Genomic DNA, 24,724 nt, shown 5'->3' on the forward strand with positions numbered 1-24,724 from the left:
CGAACGCATGAAGATCAAATGATCCGCACCGGACCACAAAAACGATAGCCAGACCCTTAGAAAATGGACACAGTTTGGCCCAGATGTTTAAAAATGTTTTGGAAAGTTCAGTTTTGATGAAGACAGACGTACATAGTACGTACTTCATTCATCCATTAAGGAGGGTGCGTGGCTCAGGGGTTTAGAGTCACCCCTCCGAATCCCAGGGCTTGTAGAATGACTTTGCCATTAGCTCCTTGAGCAAGACCCTTAACCCCAATCGCTCGAGGGACCGACCCTGCATTCTCAGTTGCAAGTCCCTTTGGATAAAATCATGTGCTAATGAAATGCAATAGCCTCCAATGTTTTATTTTTTTGCATATGCAAAATTAGAAACATACAGCCTGCAAGTAATGACTCGGGCAGTCATACAAGCACTGCAGACCACGGAGAGTCATTAAAAAATTTCTCCTGTAACTGTGTTTCAGCCTGTAGTTTGCCGAATCTATTAACAATAATGCCATGCAGATATTACTGCTAGCCAGCAAGACTAAATATAGCATAATTATTCATTTCACAAAATAATAGATTTTACAAAATGAATTCTAAAGTGCTTTGACTGAATTTATTTAAGAATATATTACGCTTCACCCAAATTCTTAAATGTGATTAAAGTAATATACCTTCGGTAAAACTAGTAAAACCCAGAAACATGGAAATTACATGTTTTTACTTTTTAAAACATTTTTAAAAGCAAAAACACAGGTGGTGTTAGAGACCATTTTATCCATCTTTCCCCTCGGCTCCCCTAAAAATCAGTCTCCTCTGACTCCTCCCCTTCATTTTGCGATTGAATAGTGTCAAAATTGTAGCAGGAAGCATTTTAGAATCTTTACTGTGGAGTACACTGCTTTTGGCAACAATGTAGCTATGGAGATTTTGTCTTTAATAAAATGTAATGTAATACAAGGTCTCTCAACTTGGTCCTCGGGGACCACCAGACGGTCCACGTTTTTGCTCCCTCCCAATTCCCCGGCAATGGCCTAAACTTTCTTTATAAGCTGAGGTGTGAGCTCTAGCCATCAGGATTGGCTGCCAGTCGTCCATTTGCACTTTCAGGCTGATAAGTGGCACATGGGTGACCAACATCAGACTCAACCAACACCTTCCTGGGTTGCCTTGGGGGCACCGGGGGGGGATGGCCTCGGGGCCAGAGGACCCTCACACACCCCTGGTTGACCTTGGTCTCTCTTTGGAGCACCTGGCTCAACAGGGGCCTTAGCAGGCCTAAGGTAAGTTGGCAGTTTTGTGTCCGGAAAGGGTCAGGTCCGGACGGGGAAAGGCTCTCCAGAAGCACACCCAGGATGCCGGTACTTGTGATGTCCGTGGGACACAGGGCCCATACTCGGTCTAGGTAAGGGTCCAGGTCACGATGCTGGGAGAGTTCCTGTAGCAGGGTCGTAAAGATTTCCTTGTTCAGCAGTGGGCTCTGCTGGCAGAACCGCTCTGCCAGCTGGAGAACCTGTTCCCACTGGCGTCGGTCCACAAGGAGCCGCAGGGCTTGCAGGATCCCAGTGGGCCTGCAGCTGCACAGCAGCAGTTCCACCTCCAGGCCCTGGGTGTCCCTGCCTAATGGCAGCACCGAAAGGGCCCGTTTGTAGAGAGGGGTCTCGTCAGGACTGGCCTTCTGCCTGGAGGAAGTGGACAAAAGGTCACCACTGCACTGCTGTGCCAGTTCCAGAAATCTGGGGAGCCACTGAGGCTGATATCGAAGAAACATCTGGCAGATCAGCTCAAACACTGGCACTGGCACAGCTGGAAGAAAGCCTTGATGTGTGGGCCAAGCCAACGGCTGAACACTGGACAGGATAGTCCCCCATAACTCAAGTGGAACCTTGGCAGAAAAGGATCCTTCTTCATTCAACGTAAGCTGTAGGATCCCCTGTGTGGCCCGCCATGATTCAGATGGGAACATGTTGAACATGAGGTTCAGGTGGAGCACATCCTCTCTGTCCATGTCTGAACGAAGCAGCCGGCCAACCTCCTCACACACCAACACTTCACAGCAGCTGCTCTGGTCCTTCTCAGATGCTGCAGTCGCTAACATTTTGATGCCATCCAGCAGCATGAAGCGTTTCAACTCAGGCTTCAGGAAGCCGAGTAGCTGGCCGTAGTCATGGTCGCTTCCATCCTGTACTTTCAGGAAGTCACAGAGGATGGAGGACAATAAGAAAGGAGCCTGGAATTTCCTGTCAGCTACCAGCGTCTCCACTGTAATTTGTCTGTCACTCAGGCTCCTTTTCTGGTAGTGCCTACAAGACTCCTCAAAGACAGCCTTCATAAGGACGTCATCTGGCCTGACACAGCCTTGGTCCAGCACATGACTGAAGTCTTGATCCCGGCATTTCACTTGGAATAGCCCAGCTTCTGTCAGGATGTGTGGCACCTGGCTGTCCTGGCAGTTCACAAAAAGCATCCCATCTGTTTTCAGGAGGATCTTCTCCAATTTCAAGCCACACTGGGCATCAATCAAATATAAGGTCCTCCCCACTATCACAGCCAGCCAATTATGGTAGATATTCATGTCGATCCATTTGCCACCTATGGTGCCACAACTGTCCGCCAGTTTGTAGACTTGTCTCAACGTGCCATGACTGTCAATCATGTTGATCCAGCCAGAGCTCAGCAGAAAGGACAGGCTGTCACACCTGGAGGTAGAGGCAGCACAGATTTCTAGATGGTTGGAGGCCAAAGGCAGCACGAGGGATACGAGCTCTGTGAAATTATAACCATCGCTCATAGCACATGACTCCTTCCTCAGTAGAATTCCCCTGGAGATACTGCTGATGGCAAGTGAGCCACACTGTGGGAACCATGTCAGGAAGAAACCAGAGATGTTCCTGAAAGCACCTCCCTTTGGGTCTGGCAGGAGGTGCACATTGTTTCCAGAGGCAACGGTCATGAACCGAGGACTGTTCTGCAGAATGACCTTAACCTCCCCCAAGATGGCTGCCCCCTCCTCCAGTTCATAAGATCTGCTGCAGACACGGTAACAGAAGCAGTTCTGATGAACACTGATAGCTGATGTTGTTTTGGAGGGTGGGGTCTCTTCACACCAGACAATGATGTTGCCGCTGACACAGATGGACCTCACTTTCGCTTTAGGGATCTGGCACAGTTCCAGAGTCTGCAGGAAATGCCAGCCTTCCTGCTCGCAGTATTTCCAAAAATCGGACTTTCCATTTTCAAAAACGACAACGGCTGTATCTCCAACCCGATCTCTGTTACTATTGTTCAAGTAGACAACGTCCACGATATAAACTGATCTCGTACGGCTTAACACTAAAAGTTTTTGGTTGCGTGACTGAGTATGTCGTATATGCTTGTCGAAAGTTAAAAGGCCACTTTTCGGCTCGCTAATAATTATATGGATGTGGTGCCCATTTGGACTAATTCGGATGTTGGATAATCGACTATGAATGTTATTGGTATGGCAGATACTACTGGCGGAGTTCTGTTTTAAAAAGTCAATCAAAACCCTACCTTGGGTGAAGTCACTAAAATCTGTCTCTTGATGCAGAGTAAGTCGCTTCATTATTTGGCAACATTCGCCTCAGAAAGTATCAATTAAGAGAACTGAAAAAAACAAGAGGAAGCATAATTTCCGCATAAAGGCCAATAACTACCTCGATTACATGAATATAGCATTTCGAAGCATATGTCTTTTGCAAACCGCAACTTTTGAATATTTCTGTTGATTCGTTTGCTGGATCCGGTACGAATCCACAGAAATTCCAAGACTTCTCTATCTGACACGACTATTACATTAACGCATAACAAGTACCGGCCAACTCAAACCGCACCCCGCCCCCCCTCCGAACCCGAAGGAGCATTGGGACCTAGCGGCGTGTGCTGTTGTTTTGAAAACTTCCTGCTTTTCCGTCCATTAAAAATGACGTAAAGACGGTGCCCCGCCCTTTGAGGTTTACGTACACAGCCGGATTTCACTGTTAACTCGTTCACTGCCATAAGCCCTGACGTGTCCATAGATGAATTAGTTGTAAGTTCAATATTCATTTTACTAAAGTGCAGCGGCTGCATGTTCCACTTTTCATATCTGTGTGAGTAGCAGTTTACAAACAAAGAAAAAAACTAAATAAAATGACAGCGGTGCTTTAGATCACGGTATAATTTGCCTGGTTTGTAAAGACGCAGACACTCTCCCTAACCGGGAGGCACTAGGACCCAGAGACGGGCTGCCCCGTCGACGTTCATGCGGATTTCCATCGACCCCGCAGAAGTCGAGGCACCTCTTCGTTTTCTTGAACGACTTAGAAAAGACGCATGACAAATATCATTTGACTCGGTAGGCAGGTAGGAACTAACCGTATGCATATTTTTAAATAAGAACATATGTAAGCGTTAGTTTACCGAGGCAAAAAGTCATTTAAGAAACGGCCAACTTAGTGTCTGCCAATGACAACTTACTGTGACAGCGGCGGTAGGAGCAGGCGCTCCCCTGCCCCAGTTTGTGAGGGCAGAAAGCCCAAAGATGAGGCTCACCAGCCGGAAACACCGCAGTAACTCATCAGCTGAACCCCAGCTAAGCGTTTAAAAATGCGGCGAATAAGTCTCTCTACTGCTGATCAGAATGCGCAGGGCAGTCAGCGCTAACACTAATTTTCACAACGCTGTAACATCACGACGTGCTTTCTGTAGGGACGTTAATTACGCGCGTTAAAACTTCGTTTATTGCACAGAAGTAGCAGTGGTAAATACGGGATTCGGGCTCCTGATGTTCGGCAAACAGCAACTGCACCTGTGCTGCACCATCGGCATGTAAAGCAGACAGACAGATCCACCGCCTTTCCACTTTAATTACTTTAAATTGACGGGGGGGGGACACACTTTTAAAAGTGATTTATATTTAAAAATGAAATATAAAAGGTTACCAATTATGCATGTTTAAAATACTTGGTAGAACTTTTATATATAGACCATAAATTCACATCATGGTATGGTGTAAGCCTTTCGGCAGAATGGCATAAGCTACCTGCAGTTTTTGTCACAATGCAATTTAACTACCAATATAGATGACACGGTGTATTTGGGGGGGGGGGGGGGGGGGGGGGTTAACGCTTGGTGGATTTACTCTTACCAGATCCGTGACTGGTTTGTACACATGTTTATTATAATTTAATATTGCAGAAATATTTGTTCATCCACTGAATGGAAATCACCTCCATTAATTATGGGATCTGTTTCTGTTCTATGTTAATGGCTGTAAGTCAGTGCCTTACGTAAATCTTCAGGCGGTGAGTTTAACGTGTCATATTAACACCTTCACTTGTAATTAGAAGTGGTTACAAATAAAGAATCCCTTTGTCGTTGTATCTGCCAGTCTGCGGTTGGTCTTAACTGTCCAGCATATTAATTGCCGAGCTTAAATTAGCTGCGCTGGTCTGCATCTACCAGGTATTTCTTATAATGCATGATATGGAGGCATGAAAGAATATCCAAAAGCAAAATGAAAACAAAATGCAGGGATTACAATAGGGAGCCGGGTGGGAGCAGAGATGGAGAAAGCGCTTATATAAAGGGGGTGTGGGGCAATCAGATGGAGGTCTGTCGAGTCTTTATTGAGGTTCTCCTGAGAGCTGGAAGTCAGGTGTCTGTGAGATGATGACCTGGGAACTGCCTGTTTCAGAGATGACCGTGTCTCTCCTCCATGCTAGGACTGCGCCATGGCCCAAGTGGAGAAGAAGGCAGGCTTGCTGAGGAGGTCTTCGACCCCTAAGAAACCGCTGACGGAGAAGGTGGTGCTGATGTACGACGAGATCTTTGCGGTGAGAGTGCTGTTCCCTCCGTGTTTATTTCGACATGAAAATCTAAAAGTCGTTTCGTGAAGAGGCAGGGCGCCCAGTCTACTTCCTGTGTGGCCGTGTCCAAGTTAGCTCAAACATCAGGTCAGAATCATCTCAAGAACGTCGGCCAGCTTTCATTCAGGGGCAGATTACTCACAAAAAATGCCCAGTTGATCTTGAGTGTGCAAATGAGATTTTCTCCACACTGTACATGTCAAAGGTGCCACAGTGCTTTCACTGCTTGCTTTGTTAGCCAGGCTGCTGGGTGTAGGGTTAGGGTTAGGGTTAGCTTAGTTAAACGCTGCTCTCTGTCCATACTGCACCTGTCTCCCTCACTTATTTTAATGATCTGGCCCCTTCCACCCGGCCGGTCACTCACTCTTTCTGTGACTCCTAGGTTGAAGATCCAGCCAAGGACAAACCGCGCTTCTGGGAGGAGCTCTTCCTCATGAAGGTCAGGTATTCCATATTTTGTTTACAATGTGTCTTCCTTTGGAGGGGGGAGGGGGTCGATCGATGAAGTTTTATGTCCCAAGGACAAAGCTCTGTCCCTGTGTAAGCACATTGAACTGCACCGTGTCTAATGTGGGCCCCATTCCACACCCCCCCCCCCCCCCCCTCAGCTGATTTTAAATCATACGTGACTCTGCGTTTCCTTTGTCTTCGTTTCCCAGGCAAACCTGGAGTACCTGGAGGCGAAGCTAGAGTCTCTGGATGGAGATGAGGTGACCAAAATCCAGGACAACATCAACCGGCTCTTCCACCACTGTGTGCGCACACTGAGCGAGGAACACCAGATCAAGGTGGTAAATGCCTTGCAGGTGAGCACCAGTGGGGGGCAGCAGCGGACCACTTAGTTAACTGTCATTCTTGGTTTCCTTACCTTGTCAGTGGAAAACTTCTCCAGGTGCATGGAGAAGAATCGGCGCTGCATGATAGAGCTTGGAGGCCATATTCTGAATGATGGTTCTAGTGATTGTACTCAAAGCATCAGATGTGAGTGTGGATGATGGTAGAGGCTTAGGGTTAGGCTTAGGGTTAGGCTTAGGGTTAGGCTTAGGGTTAGGCTTTGGGTTAGGGTTAGGCTTTGGGTTAGGGTTAGGCTTTGGGTTAGGGTTAGGCTTTGGGTTAGGGTTAGGCTTTGGGTTAGGGTTAGGCTTTGGGTTAGGGTTAGGCTTAGGATTAGGCTTAGGGTTAGGATTAGGCTTAGGTTTTGGATTAGGCTTAGGGTTAGACACCAGAATGTCTCCAAGGCTTGGGGCAAAGTGAAACCGCAGGATTTTATTCCCACTGTTTGCTATGGTAAATCTTACAGACGCTGTGTGCCCTGTTCCGGGGCGTCCACCAGAAAAATAAACCGTCATCGGGCTTCGACATCATCAACATGCTGATGGGCTTTGACAAGGCGGAGGCTCGCATGAAGGTGGGCTGACCTTTGACCCCTTTGCTCCTGTGTAGTAAGAATGATGTAACGTGTACCCTTACCACGCCCATGTAATTCCAGTTTCTTTTATTTTTATGAGAGCCTGACCTGCGGACAGCTTTGCAGAGGAGAAACCTGAACGGTTTATGTATAATACCCTGCTATATATGCAGTTCAGTTCATTTTTTTTTTTTTTAGTTTCTCAGCGGACATTGTTTTCCAAACCCCGCTCACAGAACCAACAGTTTCCCTCACAAAGAGGCTGTGATGTTTTTATGTGGCAGGATGCTTTCATGATGCTTATTTGCAAGTAGATTCCTGAAGCGGAGTGTTTCCCAATCCGGTCCTTGGAGACCTGCAGACGGTCCCACGTTTTGCTCCCTGCCAGACAGTTACGAGAACAAAAATGAGGAGCGAAAATGTGGAATTTGGGTCCCCGGGGCCTGGGTTGGGAAACACCGGCCTGTGTGGTAAGCGGTGTCATGTGACGTGTCCCTGCAGGACCTGATGGAGAGCCTGGACACCCTGCTGTGTGGAGATGGATCTGACAGCCTCAAAGGCCTCTGTCTCAGGATGCTGCTTTGTTTGGTCACGGTAAGGCTGTTTCTGCTGTCGCTCCGTAACGTTACGACCACCAGCCATGACAAACACAACCGGCAGACAGCCGTCACAGCCGCCGTTTTTAGCGTCACCGCTAATGTTGTTGTTGTTGTTTTTTTTTTTGTTTGTTGTTTTTTGATTGTTTGTTCAAATTTGTTTTTCTTTGTTCGACTGTTTGTAATCAAGTGAATTGGGTTTAGCGCCGCTTGCAGTGCTCAGCGTATTGTAGGTTTGTAATTTTTCTCGGAGGCACTTGAATCATTACTGTCATTAGAGACGGAGTGCCTGCGTTCTGGGGCTCGATGGGCGCGGAGGCTTCTGAGAGCACTTCGGGAAAACAAATGACTTTTCTCCATCCTTTTGTCATGGTCAATAGAGTGATGGACATCATTAGCTAATTTACCGCATCTGTTTTTTGCTTTTAGAGACAATGAGTGTCTCATCGTGGCACCAAGATGGCAAACTTTCAGTCAAGTGTTAGATGTTATCTACTGTAAGGGTATTTTACTAGTCAGCTGTAAGATCGGTGGCGTTCTTCCGATGACTCCTCTTGAATATCTTCCTGTGATGGTGAAAAGATACAAAGGACTCGTTTTTTCCACCTTGATTTGAATATGAATGCATGGCCTTCAGTAACATATAGGGGCCTTTTCCACAGTAGAGACAGACCTTCTAGTGATGGGCCTTCTGGAACATTGCAGAGGCACCTGTAGTGGTAGTTATTGGCCGTCTAGGACATGGGCGATGGTCCCTCTGGGACGCGGGCGATGGACCCTCTGGGACGCGGGCGATGGTCCATATGGGACGCGGCCAATGGACCCTCTGGGACATAAGACAGGTTTCTACAGCAGTAATGATGGCACTTTTAGAACATGAGTGATAGACCTTAGAGTAAACTAGAGTTACCTCTACAGCAGTGGTCATAGGCCTTCCTAAACCTTGTGGAACATCTCCCTGGTGTTATATGTCTGAAATGCTTGTATTCTGTTTTAGGTGACTGATAACATCAGCCAGAATACGCTCTTGGAGTATGTCATGATCAACAGCATCTTTGAGGCTATTCTACAGGTGAGACTGTCAGTCACCGTCATGGTAAATCTTTGCCGTGCTGATCCAGCAGTAGCCGTAGAAACATGGTGAGTAGGTGCTCCCCTTTTCGTTGGATGCGGAATCCAGGGAGTCGGTCTAATGGATGGGCTCCGTTTGTCTCGGTATAATTGCTGATCTGGGTTGACAGACACTGTTATTCTGGGTGATTTCAAGTTCAGTGCTATTTTGTTCCGTAATTTGCTCTCCTGGGTTGTCATTGGTGGGTAGAACAGGAAACCCTGTCCACACACCGCACTGCAGCCTGCAGGTTTACTTTGCCACTGTCACCACTTTATGAAGCGCTCTCTCTAATACCCCCCCCCCCCCCCCCCCGACTGTTGCTAGGTCCTCTCAGGGACCCCCAGCAGACTGCAGCATGGGTACGATGCCGTGGTCCTGTTGGCACTCCTGGTCAACTACAGGAAGTATGAGGTGAGCCCCCCCCCCGTTAAAATAGAGAGATTCCGGTTGCCATGACTACAGTCTCTGCCGTCGTATGTGTTTTTACCGTATATCGTTACACTTCATAAATTACTATAATCATATCAGTGACATGTTAAATTATACTAGGTTGCATAAATACGTTTTTTCCCCCTTATCATGGTAGGAAGGTTCAGCCTTAGTTTGAACAATGAATAATCAGCCTTTAAGTGTTTGAGCTCCTGGTGTCCCCCAGTCATCCCCCGCCAGTGGCGGAGTGTTCTGCTGCTTCCAGCAGTGAGAGCGCTTTCAGACGTGACCTCCCACTGCGCCCCGCCATTACTCACTGCAGCACCGGGCCTGATTATCCTGGCTTTGCTTATCCGTCTCTCTCTTTAATTTTTGCCTCCTGACAGTCGGTGAATCCCTACATTGTGAAACTGTCTATAGTCGATGACGAACCCACCCTTAATGTAAGTCGACCACCATTAAGATTTTTGAAATGTTCATTATTAACATGTATATTGAGCACTACGTAAAAATCATAACGTCTGTCTAGCATTTCCTGTAGACTGGGAGCCTGGAAGAATGGCGTAGTGCTGTGTAAAGACGTTACGTAGGTGGAGCGCTGTGCCTCCGCATGAGCACCCAGCTGAAACTGAGGCAAAATAACGTAGCGCTTTTTTCCGAAGCACCCGTCTTACAGGCAGAGAAGTGGGGTCACATTAACCAAGCTTCTGTCGTGACCCTCGTGTCTTTGCAGGGACTTGGGATGGTGATCTCGCATGCCCTGACGGAATATAACAGGTAGGGGGCGCTACAGGGTGGATAGCATCAGTTGGGGATAGACACTGAGCTGCTACAATACAGGAGATACAGTTTGGAATATAGAAAAACATACAGAATGCACACGAAAGGAATATTTTCAAGGAGAATGGATCATGTCAGTCCGGTTAAACATGCCAGTATCGGCTGGTTCGGGCCACAAATGTAAGTGAGATTACTGGACTAGAGTAGTTTAGATCAAAACAAAACATCTCTGGCCAAGAGGGTGGAATGAGCATGAGATCCTATGAATGCAGCTGATTACGTGAAATGCTGGCACCAATTAAGCAAGATAGGCTGATTGGTTCCTGAAGGCAGGGGGGCGGAGTCGGAGCAATAACAAATGTGCCCCCACAGGCAGTACAAGGACAAGGAAGAGGAAAACCAGGGAGGCTTCTTCTCTGCATTCACCAACATGGTAAGCTCATCTTCTGGGCATGCTCGGTAAGCTCATCTTCTGGGCATGCTCGGTAAGCTCATCTTCTGGGCATGCTCGGTAAGCTCATCTTCTGGGCATGCTCGGTAAGCTCATCTTCTGGGCATGCTCGGTAAGCTCATCTTCTGGGCATGCTCAGTGTGCCTGGTGCTGGAGGGGATGGAAGAGCATTTTCCCAGCAATACTGCATGAAAACAAACCTCTTATTCCTTCTCTCACAGGGAAATTGCAGCTTATGGTAGCCCTTCAGCAATTTTTATATTGTCTGATAATTTTTCCGGAATGGCTAGATGTGCTATACTTTTGCTTTTTATGAATATATATGTCCTGATTTCATCTTGTTGTTACAGTCAGATGGGAGAATAGGATCCGATGTGGTTGTTTGAGGGAAGCTTGAAAATAGGAAGGTTTGAATTAAATTTAATGACTGTTCTTCACAGGGCAAAATAGTCGCTAACTTAGTCGTGACGTATCTTTGATGGTGACGTTGGCCTGTTCCTATGATTATGTGCCTGACAGAGGGTTTGTTTTACTCTATGACCGGAGTGTTCTCATATTTCCACCGGCGATGGACTCTTCGCACTTCAGGTTTCTCTGATGCGTGACACCCCCATATAAAGAATGTGGGGAGGGGGATTCGTCAATTACGCCTTCAACAAAGTGCCGAAATCTCGCTCTTCAGAAATAATTGGCATCGCCGCCCATGCTTGTGGTACCTGGGTGTGTGGAGCGCTTGAATAGAGACGCCGTGACAGACCTCATAAATCATTTAGAGGCTTAGCGGCAGAGCAGGTCTCGTGTGCTGCTTCTGCGCCAGTATCTGAGAGGTTCGGCATGAGCTGTTTGTCAGCCTGAATGCGTCCGAGAACAAGTTGGCGTTGCGTTTGAGCTGTTGGCCGACGAAGCTCTCTGAGTCTGTTAAAGACCAAACACCATCCATATAGGTTGTACTACAAAATAAAAAAAGCAAGTATAAATGTAAACAGATCTCTTCCTTTCCGCAGGTGTTCTTTAACTACAAGTGGAATAAAACTGTTCCAAAAAGCCTTTTTTAGTATGTCTGCCTCAGGCCCAAGGTTTATGGGGGGGGGGGGTGTCCCAGGTGCTTTTAGTCCTTCACCTTCCTGCTATACTCCAGCTGGGCTATGTAAAAACTCTCTATGATGTGACTCAACAGTTTAGTAGGTGTTCGTCTCTGAAGGAAGGGATGCCGCTGGGTTTCGGAAGGGATGGTATCCCGTAGCAACAGTGGAGTTCTGGAATGTGTGGATGGAGTGAAGAGGCAAGGGGAAAAAAACAGACTCTGGCAATGTCAGGACGAGGGGTGGGGGGGGATTAATTTCGGCATGTCATTTATCCTCACAGGACAGCTGTTAGAATCCAGGGGCCAATTGACTTCCATTCTGTGGCTTCAAGCACATTGTCCCTTAGTTATCAGTTAATATAAGAACAAGATTTATGAACTTGTACGTCAAGCCAGTGTCAGTACAAGGTTTCATTAAATGGCTTAATGTTGGCTTTGGATTGTATGTATTTCTCTCATAGGAGCTATCATGCCTCAATTAATATTGTTAATTAGTTATTAATTTGCTTCTCTGTTGAGCTGGGCCTGATTTTGGTGATTAGCTGGATGGTCGTGTTGATTATCTGTGTAACTCATTTATCTTCTTGTATCGTATATGAATTGTCCCGCTTATTCTGTTCAAGTGTCATTTTGGAGCCAGATAAGTGTCCAAAAATAAATTTTGGGTGATGTTTGTTGTTTTCTAACTGCAATACCTTTGTTGTCCACAGGTGGGCAATATGTTCATTGCTGATGCGGAAGAGAAGATATCAGTGCAGTAAGTCCCAGAGTGGAGACTGAGTGCCCGTCCCAGCTCTCCATCCCATCTGTAACCCTACAGACCTCCAGAACATCTGTGTTTTCTTCGCTGGGAGACCTCTGCCGACTTTGTTTTTCTGCTCGCGTTGTCCCTGAAATTGGTTCAGGTGACTCCCATCTGGACCTGATTTATAATGACGCTGCCGGCAGATAATTTAAGAGGGGAACCGTCAGGGGTGAGCGAGATAATGGCGGTTATTCGCTCTCAGGGCCATTTTTTACAAAAAAAAAAACCAAAAAGCATGTGGTAAGAAAGGCGTACGTAATCCAATAAAGAGTGTGCCGTTTAATTTTCCGCAGTGATTTCTCCTGCAGCTCAGTCATGGGCTGAAGGCTTGTCTGCGGAATTGTCAGAGGATCCGTTATCATACTTCACCAGGACACTCGTCACAGAAACTTTTTCACACCCCATGCGGCGCAAGGTCATTTGAATATGCAAATGAGTCCTTCCTGCCCTATTATCCAGGGCTGCGCCTGAGCTCTTCCTTTGTCGGAGCTACCAAAGGCCGTCATACTTGATTTGATTTGATATTAACAAACAAACCCCAGATCAAAGCGCGGTTGGTGCTCCGCCCACCATCCCATAATTCCCGGTTCCTGCTCTCCCTTCTGCTCGCCCTGCACCCCAGCTGCCCGAGAGAACATTTCCGAGGTCTTTTCTCCGCCGTGTAAAAATTGCTCACCGGTGCTCCTTCCTTAAATGCGTTCTTGCGTATCGCATACTAAGCATTTTGCTGTGATAAGGCTCATCAATTAATTTATGCCTTGCTGAGTTCAGGCTTCAGTTATTAAAATTAATACTCTTATTTAGTATAGATGAGTGCTGGTGCTTTCCTTATTCTGAGTTGGCTCACTGTAGCTTGCTAGTCTTTCACTTATACTTGAAAATGCATTAATGATGCCTTGCAGTAGTATATTAAGCGTACTTTTTTACATCATACGATATACGTAACCGCTTTTGTACGCGGAGTGTACTTGCGTGATCTGCTTTTTTCTCTAGCTTTGGAGTGTTTACCAAGTCGCTGCTTCGTTGGAAGGTCGGTGTAGGTGGTTCCGTCGTCTCCTGCTCACTGCTGGTTTTTCCTGCAGGACTAACGAAGCCATTCTCTTGGCCTTGTACGAGGCCGTTCACCTGAACCGAAACTTCATAACCGTTCTCGTGCAGGTGAGTCTGCGGGGGTCGCCTCGCCGCTTCCGTTCTCCGGTCCACATTCGCAGAGGGTGTCTCCCTCTCTTAAGCTGACGTAGCTTTCGCTCTCTATGGAACTTTCAGAGTCATCCAGAGGTCAATATTGTGACCACACCCACCACGCCTGTCCCAGTCACACCCACTACACCCCTAGGCACGACCCCCCCTTCCCTGGACGGTGAGTATCGGGTGTTTGCCACCGCATGCTAAAATAATCTAAAGGCTTATGGGCTCAGATCTGAGATGAAGATAAATAGATTATTACCGTTCTGCCCTATGACCTCAGGGTGCATTACCTGTAGCAGCCTGTTGGGGGATCCTCTTTTCCACAGTTAACTTTATGCATGCAGATTTGCGGGAATGTTCGGTCATTGACATTAATTTCTAACACTCATTTACAAAGCTTTTTTTGTAGACGCCTCTGTACACAGCCGTCCCAAACAGCAGTTCCACCTCTGTGTTCCCTTAAGCATTCTGAAAATACTTTTTCCTTATTTGTACATGATTGGTGTTGATTCAAGCGAGAGATGAAAGTTTGAAGAAAAGGCAAACCTTGATTGATGTTGCAAAAGGAAAAGGGTGGGGGCGTGTGATGGCTGGTAATCTCTCTGGGTGGGGGCTACCTCATGGCAGCTAGGAACGCTGTAATTAAATTGGGTGGGTGGTGGTGATGGTGGCGGTGATGTAATGCGTTTTCTAACACCGTAGCTCCGTTTGGGATTCGGCTAATCCTGGGTTAAGTTGGGTATTTTCCATCAGCTGCGATTTTTAGAATTGCTGAACACTAAGTATTATTAATATTAAAAAAATTCTTTAGCTGATGCTTTAATTCAAAGTGATCCTTTTACCCGCTGGTATTGCTGAATAATTATCAGGGTATTTCTGGTTGAAAGTCGTACCATAGGGTGTTACAGCAAAGTCTATTCTAGGCCTTAAACTGCCAACTTTCCAATAGTAACTGGACGATCTTATCGGCTACTGAACGCTTGAGATTGCTGTTTGATATGACTTATAAACAAATAAAACGGATATACGAAAGTGTTTACATTCCCCAGGTGTTATAAATGAAGCCCCCCTCCCTTTCCTTCAGGAAATTCTTAGCTGTTGAGGGCAGGGTGTAGAAAAATGGTCCTAATGCTCTTTTGAACATTCTTACCACATCTGAGAAATGGACTTCAGCATGTCAAAGGCACCCTCCTTATGTTGGGGTAATCTTCTCACCTTGCCCATCTGACCCAATGAAGATTCCGTAGAAGAGCCAGATGTTGTCTGTACACAGAAAAATTACGGAAATGGCAGTTTTGGGGATTTTCTTCTGAACCTTTTGTGCATGACCGTGATGGGTGGTGCCTTGGTCTCTCCTTCTCCTTCTCCTTTCAGTGATGAACTCAGCTGAGCTGCCCCTTGACCCTAACCTTCAAACAAGCAACCTGCTCATCACCTTCCTGAAATACTCATCCATCGTCATGCAGGACACTAAAGGTAAGTGTGATCCAGCAGAACTGCCGGTCAAAAGTAGCTGCTTATCACTTACCCAAGGGACCTTTGGTGGAGGAACATAGGCTCCAGACCAGCAGTCATATTGTCCAGGTTGCCTGAAAGACATGGAGCAGTGTTTGGCAAGTATCCAAGAATCTGTTCATGTCGAATGTCATGGTTTTTTTGCTACTGTTGTGCTACCATGAAAATTACCGTGTTCACAAAACCAGTGGACTTTTGACAATAGATTTTCATTAGCCCAGCTCCTCAAAATAACATCTCCTCCATCTGCTCCTGACAAACGTGGGTGCAGCATCCGCTTTGAGCGGTTCCATTACGGCTGCCTACGACTTCGGCTTTGTTTCGTTGCATATATTCAGAAGGCCTGAGTTAATTATTTCTTATCCGACTTTCAGTGGAAATGTTCTTTAGGCACCTTATTAATCTAATCTGTCTGTTTTTTTTTCTGTCTGAGTCTTGGTTCTGGTCACCCTTGACACCTTGAATCGGTGTGTATGGGAAATAGGTCGGGTCCGTCGTGCTTTCAAACCACTATGGTCTATAGATCCTGCCAGGTCCTCTCAGGTCCGACGTACCTTCAAACCAGTACTGTCTATAAGTTCTGTCAGGTCCAATGTGCCTACAAACCGGTACTATCCATGGGTTCTGTCAGGTCCAATGTGCCTACAAACCGGTACTATCCATGGGTTCTGTCAGGTCCAATGTGCCTACAAACCGGTACTATCCATGGGTTCTGTCAGGTCCAATGTGCCTACAAACCGGTACTATCCATGGGTTCTGTCAGGTCCAATGTGCCTACAAACCGGTACTATCCATGGGTTCTGTCAGGTCCAATGTGCCTACAAACCGGTACTATCCATGGGTTCTGTCAGGTCCAATGTGCCTACAAACCGGTACTATCCATGGGTTCTGTCAGGTCCAATGTGCCTACAAACCGGTACTATCCATGGGTTCTGTCAGGTCCAATGTGCCTACAAACCGGTACTATCCATGGGTTCTGTCAGGTCCAATGTGCCTACAAACCGGTACTATCCATGGGTTCTGTCAGGTCCAATGTGCCTACAAACCGGTACTATCCATGGGTTCTGTCAGGTCCAATGTGCCTACAAACCGGTACTATCCATGGGTTCTGTCAGGTCCAATGTGCCTACAAACCGGTACTATCCATGGGTTCTGTCAGGTCCAATGTGCCTACAAACCGGTACTATCCATGGGTTCTGTCAGGTCCAATGTGCCTACAAACCGGTACTGTCTATAGATCCTCAAGCCCTGTTCTTACCCGCTCTCGCCATATTCTCCACTGCAGACGAACACCGACTCAATAGTGCCAGACTGTGCCTCATCGTCCTCACCTGCATCGCGGAGGTAAGCGCCCAACCGCCAACGCAGCAGCTCATGGCTGGATCACGACAGGTGTCCTGTTGGTAGTTGACTTCTCCAACTTTGGATGGTGCTGGTGTATCTCGACAAATGGCTGTGCAGGGCATGTTCCTCTGCTGCCGTTCCCTGCTCCTCCTCCATGTAACTTTGGCTGAGACACGGTGCTGGAGAGAAAGGGCTTGAGAGGGCAGTGCCCCAGGGGCCTGTCTGAGTTATGCTCCAGAATGCGAAACGACAGGGAGCCCAGCCCCTCCGTCTCTGCAGCTCCCAGTCGATCGCTAACGATTTCACCTCCCCATCAACCTCTCTGCTTATTCGGTTGTGGGGGGGGGGTGTCCCTCTAGGCTTTGGGGGATCTTTCTTTGGCCTCAAAATTTCTCTGGCTCTGAAATGCCAGGAGTACAAAGGTCTTCAAGCCAACACAACCCAGCCTGCACTAAATCAGCTGAAACTCGTTGCTCCCCCCGTTCTGCAGGACCAGTATGCCAACGCCTTTCTGCACGATGACAACATGAACTTCAAGGTGAACCTGCACCGAATGGTAAGATGATACAGCAAAGCCAAAGGTCTTTTGGGGGTGGGGGGTGCCATGTCTTTACACCCCCCACCTAGGACATTCACCATCATCCTGCAGTCTTCCTTACAGCTCTTTAGACCAGGGTTCCCCAGATATTTTTCCCTGAGGACCAAATTCCATCAACAATACAAAGCCAAGGTCCACTGCCTCGATAAAATTTGCTGATCAGGGGGTGGCAGAGTGCATTGGAGGGGGAGGGGGGCTTAATCATGTGGTCTGGATTAAATTGTTTTGGTCTGGATGTGGACCGAAGTCGGCCAGTTGGGGATTCATAGTCTAGAAAGGAGAATGATGAAAAATGTCAAAACACTTTCATTTCCCCCCCCTAATCCTTTCTTTCCAATAAAGAAATGGCCTGCCAGCAGTGCAGTGCAGTGCAGTGCAGTGTTTGTTTGTTTGTTTGTTTGTTTTTGCACCTCCCTGATGGGAAATGGGCTGTGAGTTTGTAGCTTTCAGCGAAGCCGTCTCTCTGTTCAGGGCCATTGAAGACTCCCTAAGTGCGAGTTTATCTCCTCCTGGAGATAAATGATCTCATATAGTATAGTTTTTTTTTTTGAGGGGGGGCTGCCAGGTAGCATAGCCGGACTGAATTGCTTCTTGCAGCCAGCGCGACTTGTTCCGGATTATCCGTCATGTAATGCTGTATGTTAAGACTCGTGTCATTTCTGTGTGTTTTTTTGCGTGGCTGAAATCCTGTTGGATCAGGCACTCGTGTTTATGAGGTGTTACACACTTATGAGCTTTGCTAGCTTTGTAGGCTTGCATGCGAACATCAGTACTCCTTGGTTAGCTTCCCGACGGTCATCTGGCCCTCGTGTCTCCTTCAGCCCATGAGGCACCGAAAGAAGCCCGCAGACCGGAACATCCCCTCCAGGCCCCTGGTGTGTGCGGTTCTAGGTAAGCCTGTCTATCGTCATGGAGAGAGATGCTCCTGAATGACATGGTTGTATTCAGGAATACCCTACAAGTCCCTCTGCAGGGTGTGACTTGACTCCGGAAGCCTGGTGCCTTGCCCACCCAGGATTGATATCACAGAACGGGCAAAGCTGCCTTAAAGCTAACGGTTTCTCCTGTGACATGGTCTCCGATTGGATGAGACGCTCCTGTTTATATAAGCAGGCCTGAATCGAGGCTCTGAAATCACCCTCTTAGGCAAACATGAGAGATCGTGGCTGGCACAGCAGAGAGAGAGCAGTGATGGGCGTGCCATCTGGTAGCCTAAAACCGTGCATATGTGGGAGGGAAAACAAGAGCGGGGACCTGCCACCACGAGAAACAGCTCCTGACTTCCCTTCTGTGTGTTTGTGCCTCAGTCTTTCAACATGACACGCTTCTCAAAGAGATTGGCTCTCGCTCCTTATGCTCTCTGTCTCCCTGTACTCACAGACCTAATGGTGGAGTTCATCGTCAGCCACATGATGAAGGACTTCCCCATGGACCTGTACATGTAAGAGCCAACGGGCATCCTAATCGGCAAATCACCTTGAAGCACTGTGACCCATGGGCCAATCACCTTGAAGCACTGTGACAATTGGGCCAATCACCTTGAAGCACTGTGACCTTTCACCAATGGCTGGTCAGCGAAGGAGCTGTTGGAGCACTCAGATTGTGCTTGAGGATCTCAGTGGTTGTTTCTCAATATGCGCACCTGACCATACTTGTGTTCTCATGTACCCGTTTTACATCATCTTCCATTGCCGAAGACCCGTTCCAATGCTAAGAACAGAAGTATGGAGGACGGTAAAAATCCCCAGTTGTTCTTGCCTCGTCCCAAATATGAACGATACATTGGATGCATCCTCGCCAAACAGAACCAGTCCCATCATTCATTGTGCCCCAAGTTTGTTCTTAGGAGGCGAATTAGCAAGAACGTTCATGTGGAAACTACAAGCACAGTCTTTGCATTCTTTATATTGAGAAACATCCCTGTGTCTCTGTCAGTGAGGATCAACATTGTCATTGACACTTTCAGGGGAAAATTATGTTGCATTAGATATTATTGTATAAAAGGTGTAGCGGACTGTTTGTAAGAAAGGGTACATATTGGACAAGCAAATCTGAAACCAAATTAGAGCGCGAACCTGAAGTCTAAACTTCAACATTCATCTATGAGGAATAAGAATGATAAATGAATGTTTCTTCCGGAATTGACCAGTTCTTCAGCCCCTAGTCTTTGGTACCTCATGGGCCATGTGGATGTAGTGAGCTTCTTGTGGCTGTGTTTGGCCAGCTCTCTCACTCGATGGTGTGCCCCTCTGCATGTCCCCAGGCGCTGTGTACAAGTGGTCCACAAGCTCATCTGCTATCAGAAGAAATGTCGAGTCAGACTCAGCTACACCTGGAGGGAGCTGTGGTCAGGTGAGCCCGCTGTGGTCAGGTGAGCCCGCTGTGGTCAGGTGAGCCCGCTGTGGTCAGGTGAGCCCGCTGTGGTCAGGTGAGCCCGCTGTGGTCAGGTGAGCCCGCTGCAGTTTGTGGCTGTCATTGACGGCGGTGATGTGACTCAGCCGGTTAAGACACTGTGCCCATGATCAGTAGGTCGCCAGTTCAGATCCCTGGGTCAGCCGAAGGATTTCATTGGGTCTCTGCGCAGAGCCCGCGGCATTGGATAAACAAAGCATTTGCTAAATAAATTGATGTATGTCTTAATCAGTTAATTGTAATGGAGTGATTTGAGTCCCACTCCAGCTTGTAAGGGTGACTTTTATGTTGTAGAAATGAAATAAAAACACTGATTTGCCCAAGTTTGGAATGGATGGAAACCTGACTTCGTGTGCAGGGGTTTGGCTTGTATTGGTGACCACTCAGGCACACATTTATGGACCATGTGATGAGCGTTTTCATATCAGGTCTGAGGTGGGTTTTATTTAACCCAGACAGTCATTTATAATGACGCGTAGAAAAAAAACATCAGAAGGTCCATGAAATGTTAAGGGAGGATTATAAACGTAGAAGCGAGCACAGCGGTAATGTTACAGAACACCGTTACAGAGCACAGCGGTAATGTTACAGAACACCGTTACAGAGCGCAGCGGTAATGTTACAGAACACCGTTACAGAGCGCAGCGGTAATGTTACAGAACACCGTTACAGAGCGCAGCGGTAATGTTACAGAACACCGTTACAGAGCACAGCGCTCAGTGCTGTTTTTGACATGAGTTCTCTGCGCGATTTCCATGTCTTTGCTGTTGTGCTGACTCTTCTCCTTTGATTAGCATTAGCGACCATTAGCATTCAGAGGGTTCGGTCGCCCCAGCGGGGGGGCTGGGGGTATCTCTGCCACAGCCTGGTCCTGCTGTGCCTCTCAGCTTGGCCCCACGGCACAAACGCGCCAAATGCTGCTACCTCTGTAGAGAGTAGCTGTGCTGCTTCTCACCCGGAGATGTTTCTCGTTTGTCATTCGTCATTCCCGCCTCTCGTTAGCCTGAACACATTAAGTGAATGAAAAATGACACGGAAACATGCACGCTAATGGCTAACACCAACGCAGCGAGGTCGCTGTCTGACATAGTATTGATTTGTCATTTATGCGAGTTTCCTGTGTTACAAAATGCCTTGTTTCTCTGCAGTAATGTGTGTGCATTTTGGGTTTTACTTGCAGGCACCATTTAAACAATTCTCCTTGGCTTTGGGGCAAAAGGGATTTTGTCTAGTGTTTCTGAGAAAAGATTTTTGCTATTTGGTGGTTGTGCTGTCATCTTACACTTTGCTGTTATCATAATGACACAAATCAGTTTTGCTTCACCTCGTAATGGAAGCTTGTGTTTCAGGAAGCAGGATTTCTTGCTTAGCTGGATAACTTGTTAGGTTTATGGTAGTTTGAGCTAAATGTCCATTTAGCCCAAGTTATCCGGTTAAACGAAATTCTGTAAGGCAGGTGGGTGGAGGGCGGGGTACAGCAGGTGGGTGGAGGGCAGGGTACAGCAGGTGGGTCGGGGGCAGGGTACAGCAGGTGGGTCGGGGGCAGGGTACAGCAGGTGGGTCGGGGGCGGGGTACTGCAGGTGGGTGGGGGGCGGCCGAGTGAGTGTCATGGGAGCTGTGGGGCCAAGAAGAACTGCAAAAATGGAGCGAAAATCATAAAAACAAATAATCGCTACGATATCCTGCCCTTCCCTGAGATTCTGTTCATCTGCAGTCTGAGTCTAATACAAATCCTTCAAACATTTTATTGCTTTAAAGCTTTGAGCAAATTTCCAACTCGTTACATAATCCTTTACTGACGATTTAAGGAACAAAGCTCAGGGTAACTTATTACTTTTGACACTTTCGGCAAAATGATTCATGAAGATTTGAGGGCTGTCATAGCACAGTGTCTATGCACTAGCGGTCAGGTTAGGCTTTAAATGATTAAGTTAGCTGTTATGAGGCGGGCCAGGCTGCATGCCCAGTCCCACAGGCCGTGGCTGACGGCAGCCGTGTCAGTCTGTGCGCGAGTTTGTCAGCTTAAATTTCTCCATTTTTTTGTACATCTGTTTTTTTGTCTCTCCTCCACAGCGCTCATTAACCTCCTGAAGTTCCTTCTGTCCAACGAGACCAGTTTGCTGTCAAAACACAACATCTTTCAGCTGGCACTGCTGGTGAGAAGCGGGATGTTCTCTGCAGATCCGCGAGGCCGTCCTACAAATACTGTAGTATTCTGAGCTTTTTGAACTTCTGGTGTGACATGTAGGGGGCGCTGTGTGGCTCACTGGGTTACGACGCCTCATTTCATTCATTCATTAACTTTTATTTTACCAGGCAAAGCATTAAGAACATTTACAATGACAGCCCGGCAAGCACCAGAAAGTACTTATAAAACAAGACAAAAAATTATAAATAAATAAAAATAATTATAACATAAAATAAAAGCCATGCCTGAAAGATTAATTAGAGCATCGAAGCATGACGTTCCTGGTTTCCCTGATGGACCCTTGACCCCCTAATAGCTCTAGGGACGTTTCTCAAGCATGTATTTCACTTTGAATAAATGTGTCTTTTAAATAAATTAACTATAAACCATTTTAAAAGTATAACTCAGCCATGTACGGAGTTGCTTATTAACTTAGGTGTGCAGTTAAATATGTCTTTGCACGCGATCTGTCCATTAATCTGATAAAAGCGATAGGGATCCTCCTCTCTTGCTGTGATTAATGTCTTAAGTACAATGAATGTTTTTGACCCCCGCAGTCTGAGCGGGGTGTGGTGGTGGGGGGGGGGGGATTGCGTTATTACCTGCGCGGTAATAAGCTGCCGTTCCTCTTCAGCGCTTCATTAGCGCGCTGGGTGTTCTGTGCGATGGTTAAAAATAACGTGGATCACATCAGCGGCTGTTTCTGAACCCAGAGCTCTGGTGAAAAATGCTTTTCGTTTTCAGGAAGCCACTTGTTTTTGTTCTCGTCGTTCCCGTGATAAAATGCGATATAAGAAGAGCTATTGAAGGGTGACCTGCGTTGTCGGAGTCTTAAATTACATTTGCGGGATAAGCCAGGAGATTACATGGGGGTGTCAGTATGCGGCTGGAAAGCTCTGGGTGTCCCTCACTCCCCCTCAACATCACCGTCTCCATGTCTGTCGCGTCCCACAGGTGGTGAACCTCTTCAACATGTTCATCACATACGGCGACAGCTTCCTGCCCACACCCAGCAGCTACGACGCGCTCTACTACGAGATCGTCCGCATGCACCAGGTGTTCGATAACCTCTACTGCATGGGTGGGTGGATGACATCATCAACAAAAACCTAATTGGCTGAATTATTCATCTGTTGGATTCGCATCCAGATGTTTTTTTCCCCCTTTAATGGGCTGTAGCCATCTGTGCTGGAATTTGTGGTTTTGTCCCTTTCTTTGACATGGATTCTTTGACATGCCTGTCAGCCGCTGGATGGGGCTGGGGTCTGTCGAGTGCATGAGTGATGGCTGGGAGATTTTGGCAGGGCTCCGCTTGGGGCCGGGAGGATCCGGAAGGGGTTGCCCTCGCACTCCTGCCTGCACGATAAAACATCCTGATACCATGACGGTCGGTCAGACACGTGCCAGGCTGGAGAGGTGGCAGGGGAGCGCTTTGCCATGCCACATACAGCTGCTTTAAATTGACAAAGAGCGAAGAGGCTGGGATGAGCCGATGCCAGATAATTCAGTTTGCTTTGCGATGCAGGGGGCCAAGTGATTGCAGCCGGAATTGTCTTTCCCCAAAGGGTTCTTCGCGGTCCCCCCCAAGCGATGTAGAAGCTAACTTATATAGCGCTGCCTGTGTAATGAAAGCAGCTACCACAAGGGGGTGCTATTCAAGCTGCCTGAATGAAGAGGCAATTGGATTCACACCCCCACTTAGCCAGAGGCTGTTTTACACTCATGAGTCACATGACAAAGTTAGTAAGTGCTAATTGGACAAATGGAGGATCTTTCAGGGGAACAGGGTACTGTGGAGCTCTTTTCCTCAGTAGATGGGAAATAGTCTCAATCTCCTAAAGTACAAGACTTTGCAACAAAAAAGGCCTCTTTTGGCTGGGCAGGTCAGGATGGGTGTGGAGCTTTAACCTCATCTTCTTCATGGCTTTCAGTGCTCAGGGTTTCCACCAACACCGGGCAGTGGAAGGAGCCTGCCAGCAAGGTCACGCAAGCGCTCGTCAACGTCAGGTGAGGCTACGAGCAGAACCGAGCCGCAGCTCTCGGCCTCCTCACCAAACACCAAGATCATGCGAAAGAGGCGACTCTCTGAAGCGGTTGGTGTCTTTCTGCCTCATATGTACGGTGGCGCATACGTCAAGTAAAGTCAAACTTCATTGTCATTTCGAGACATGCAAGCATGCGGAATAGTGTTTGCCTGAGACTTCAGAAACAGCAGTACACATATAAGTTAGACACACAAGACAATAATGTATAAATAGATGAATATGCCCCACATACTGTAACTTTTGACTGGGGCTGTGCACTGGGTCTGACTGCACATTGTCACAATTAGAGAAGCACTTGTAAGCTGCTTACTTTGAAAGAACAGTGGTAAAAATTTGGTGATGAGGTCAGAGTAAGGTGATAACTTTTTGGGGAGATATTGAGGGCTCACTTTCATGAAGAGCGTCGTTTCTGATCGAGTTGTTTTTGTGTAAGAGCCCCGTGTGTGTGTGTGTGTGTGTGTGTGTGTGTGTGTGTGTGTGTGTGTGTGTGTGTGTGTGTGTGTGTGTGTGTGTGTGTGTGTGTGTGTGTGTGTGTGTGTGTGTGTGTGTGTGTGTTTTAAAGGTGACCTTTTCTCCCACGCTCTTTCTGCAAAGCGAATGTTCTCCCTCAGACCTTAAATTGAAAGCCGGTCAGGGACTTGGTCACGACCGTTTGTCACCGGTGTTGGTTTGGTGGCAGGTCATTATAAATAGGGGCGAAAAAACACTTTGGATGAATGAGTTTAGGAGATTAGCATAGAAATAAAACACTCTGAGTGGACGGGGGGTGGGGGGGTTTCAGAAAAGTGAGGGGTCTTTAATTTGGTCTCCGCCTTCGTGCCCCAATGAGATTCCCGAAAAACTGAAAACTTCTCCCAAATCTGTGAATGAGAAACACAGTCTGTGTGTTTTGCTGGCTCAACCCGCAC

At 47.3% G+C, this 24,724-nt stretch overlaps 2 protein-coding genes across 3 annotated transcripts in view; one reads left to right on the forward strand and one right to left on the reverse strand.

The window, feature by feature from the left end:
* Window positions 1-904: 904 nt before the first annotated feature.
* Window positions 905-4,113, reverse strand: LOC125715965 (Hermansky-Pudlak syndrome 6 protein homolog). The gene has a single exon (XM_048988137.1). The coding sequence runs from the start codon at window positions 3,572-3,574 to the stop codon at window positions 1,055-1,057; it is 2,520 nt and encodes an 839-aa protein (XP_048844094.1). The 5' UTR covers window positions 3,575-4,113; the 3' UTR covers window positions 905-1,054.
* Window positions 4,114-4,210: 97 nt separating this feature from the next.
* The window catches only part of armh3 (armadillo like helical domain containing 3), a 29,509-nt gene continuing 8,995 nt past the window's right edge, over window positions 4,211-24,724 (forward strand). Inside the window, exons 1-23 of one of the 2 annotated variants that reach the window (XM_048987745.1) lie at window positions 4,211-4,345; window positions 5,715-5,825; window positions 6,241-6,297; window positions 6,518-6,664; window positions 7,159-7,266; window positions 7,768-7,860; window positions 8,860-8,934; window positions 9,301-9,387; window positions 9,792-9,848; window positions 10,139-10,182; window positions 10,558-10,618; window positions 12,431-12,477; window positions 13,608-13,683; window positions 13,792-13,885; window positions 15,088-15,189; window positions 16,514-16,572; window positions 17,063-17,128; window positions 17,992-18,061; window positions 18,551-18,611; window positions 19,434-19,522; window positions 21,657-21,739; window positions 22,726-22,852; window positions 23,703-23,778. In XM_048987745.1, coding sequence (XP_048843702.1) covers window positions 5,724-5,825; window positions 6,241-6,297; window positions 6,518-6,664; window positions 7,159-7,266; window positions 7,768-7,860; window positions 8,860-8,934; window positions 9,301-9,387; window positions 9,792-9,848; window positions 10,139-10,182; window positions 10,558-10,618; window positions 12,431-12,477; window positions 13,608-13,683; window positions 13,792-13,885; window positions 15,088-15,189; window positions 16,514-16,572; window positions 17,063-17,128; window positions 17,992-18,061; window positions 18,551-18,611; window positions 19,434-19,522; window positions 21,657-21,739; window positions 22,726-22,852; window positions 23,703-23,778 — 1,781 coding nt within the window. In that variant the 5' untranslated portion in view covers window positions 4,211-4,345; window positions 5,715-5,723. Of the gene's footprint in view, window positions 4,354-5,714; window positions 5,826-6,240; window positions 6,298-6,517; window positions 6,665-7,158; window positions 7,267-7,767; window positions 7,861-8,859; window positions 8,935-9,300; window positions 9,388-9,791; window positions 9,849-10,138; window positions 10,183-10,557; window positions 10,619-12,430; window positions 12,478-13,607; window positions 13,684-13,791; window positions 13,886-15,087; window positions 15,190-16,513; window positions 16,573-17,062; window positions 17,129-17,991; window positions 18,062-18,550; window positions 18,612-19,433; window positions 19,523-21,656; window positions 21,740-22,725; window positions 22,853-23,702; window positions 23,779-24,724 lie in introns of both variants that reach the window. The other variant, XM_048987743.1, reaches the window with a different exon arrangement.

This window comes from Brienomyrus brachyistius, chromosome 20, assembly GCF_023856365.1.
Source record: "Brienomyrus brachyistius isolate T26 chromosome 20, BBRACH_0.4, whole genome shotgun sequence".
NCBI lineage: Eukaryota > Metazoa > Chordata > Actinopteri > Osteoglossiformes > Mormyridae > Brienomyrus > Brienomyrus brachyistius.

Coding starts and splice junctions, on each gene's coding strand:
- LOC125715965 (XM_048988137.1), bottom strand. CDS start 3,574: ATGAAGCGACTTACTCTGCATCAAGAGACAGATTTTAGTGACTTCACC.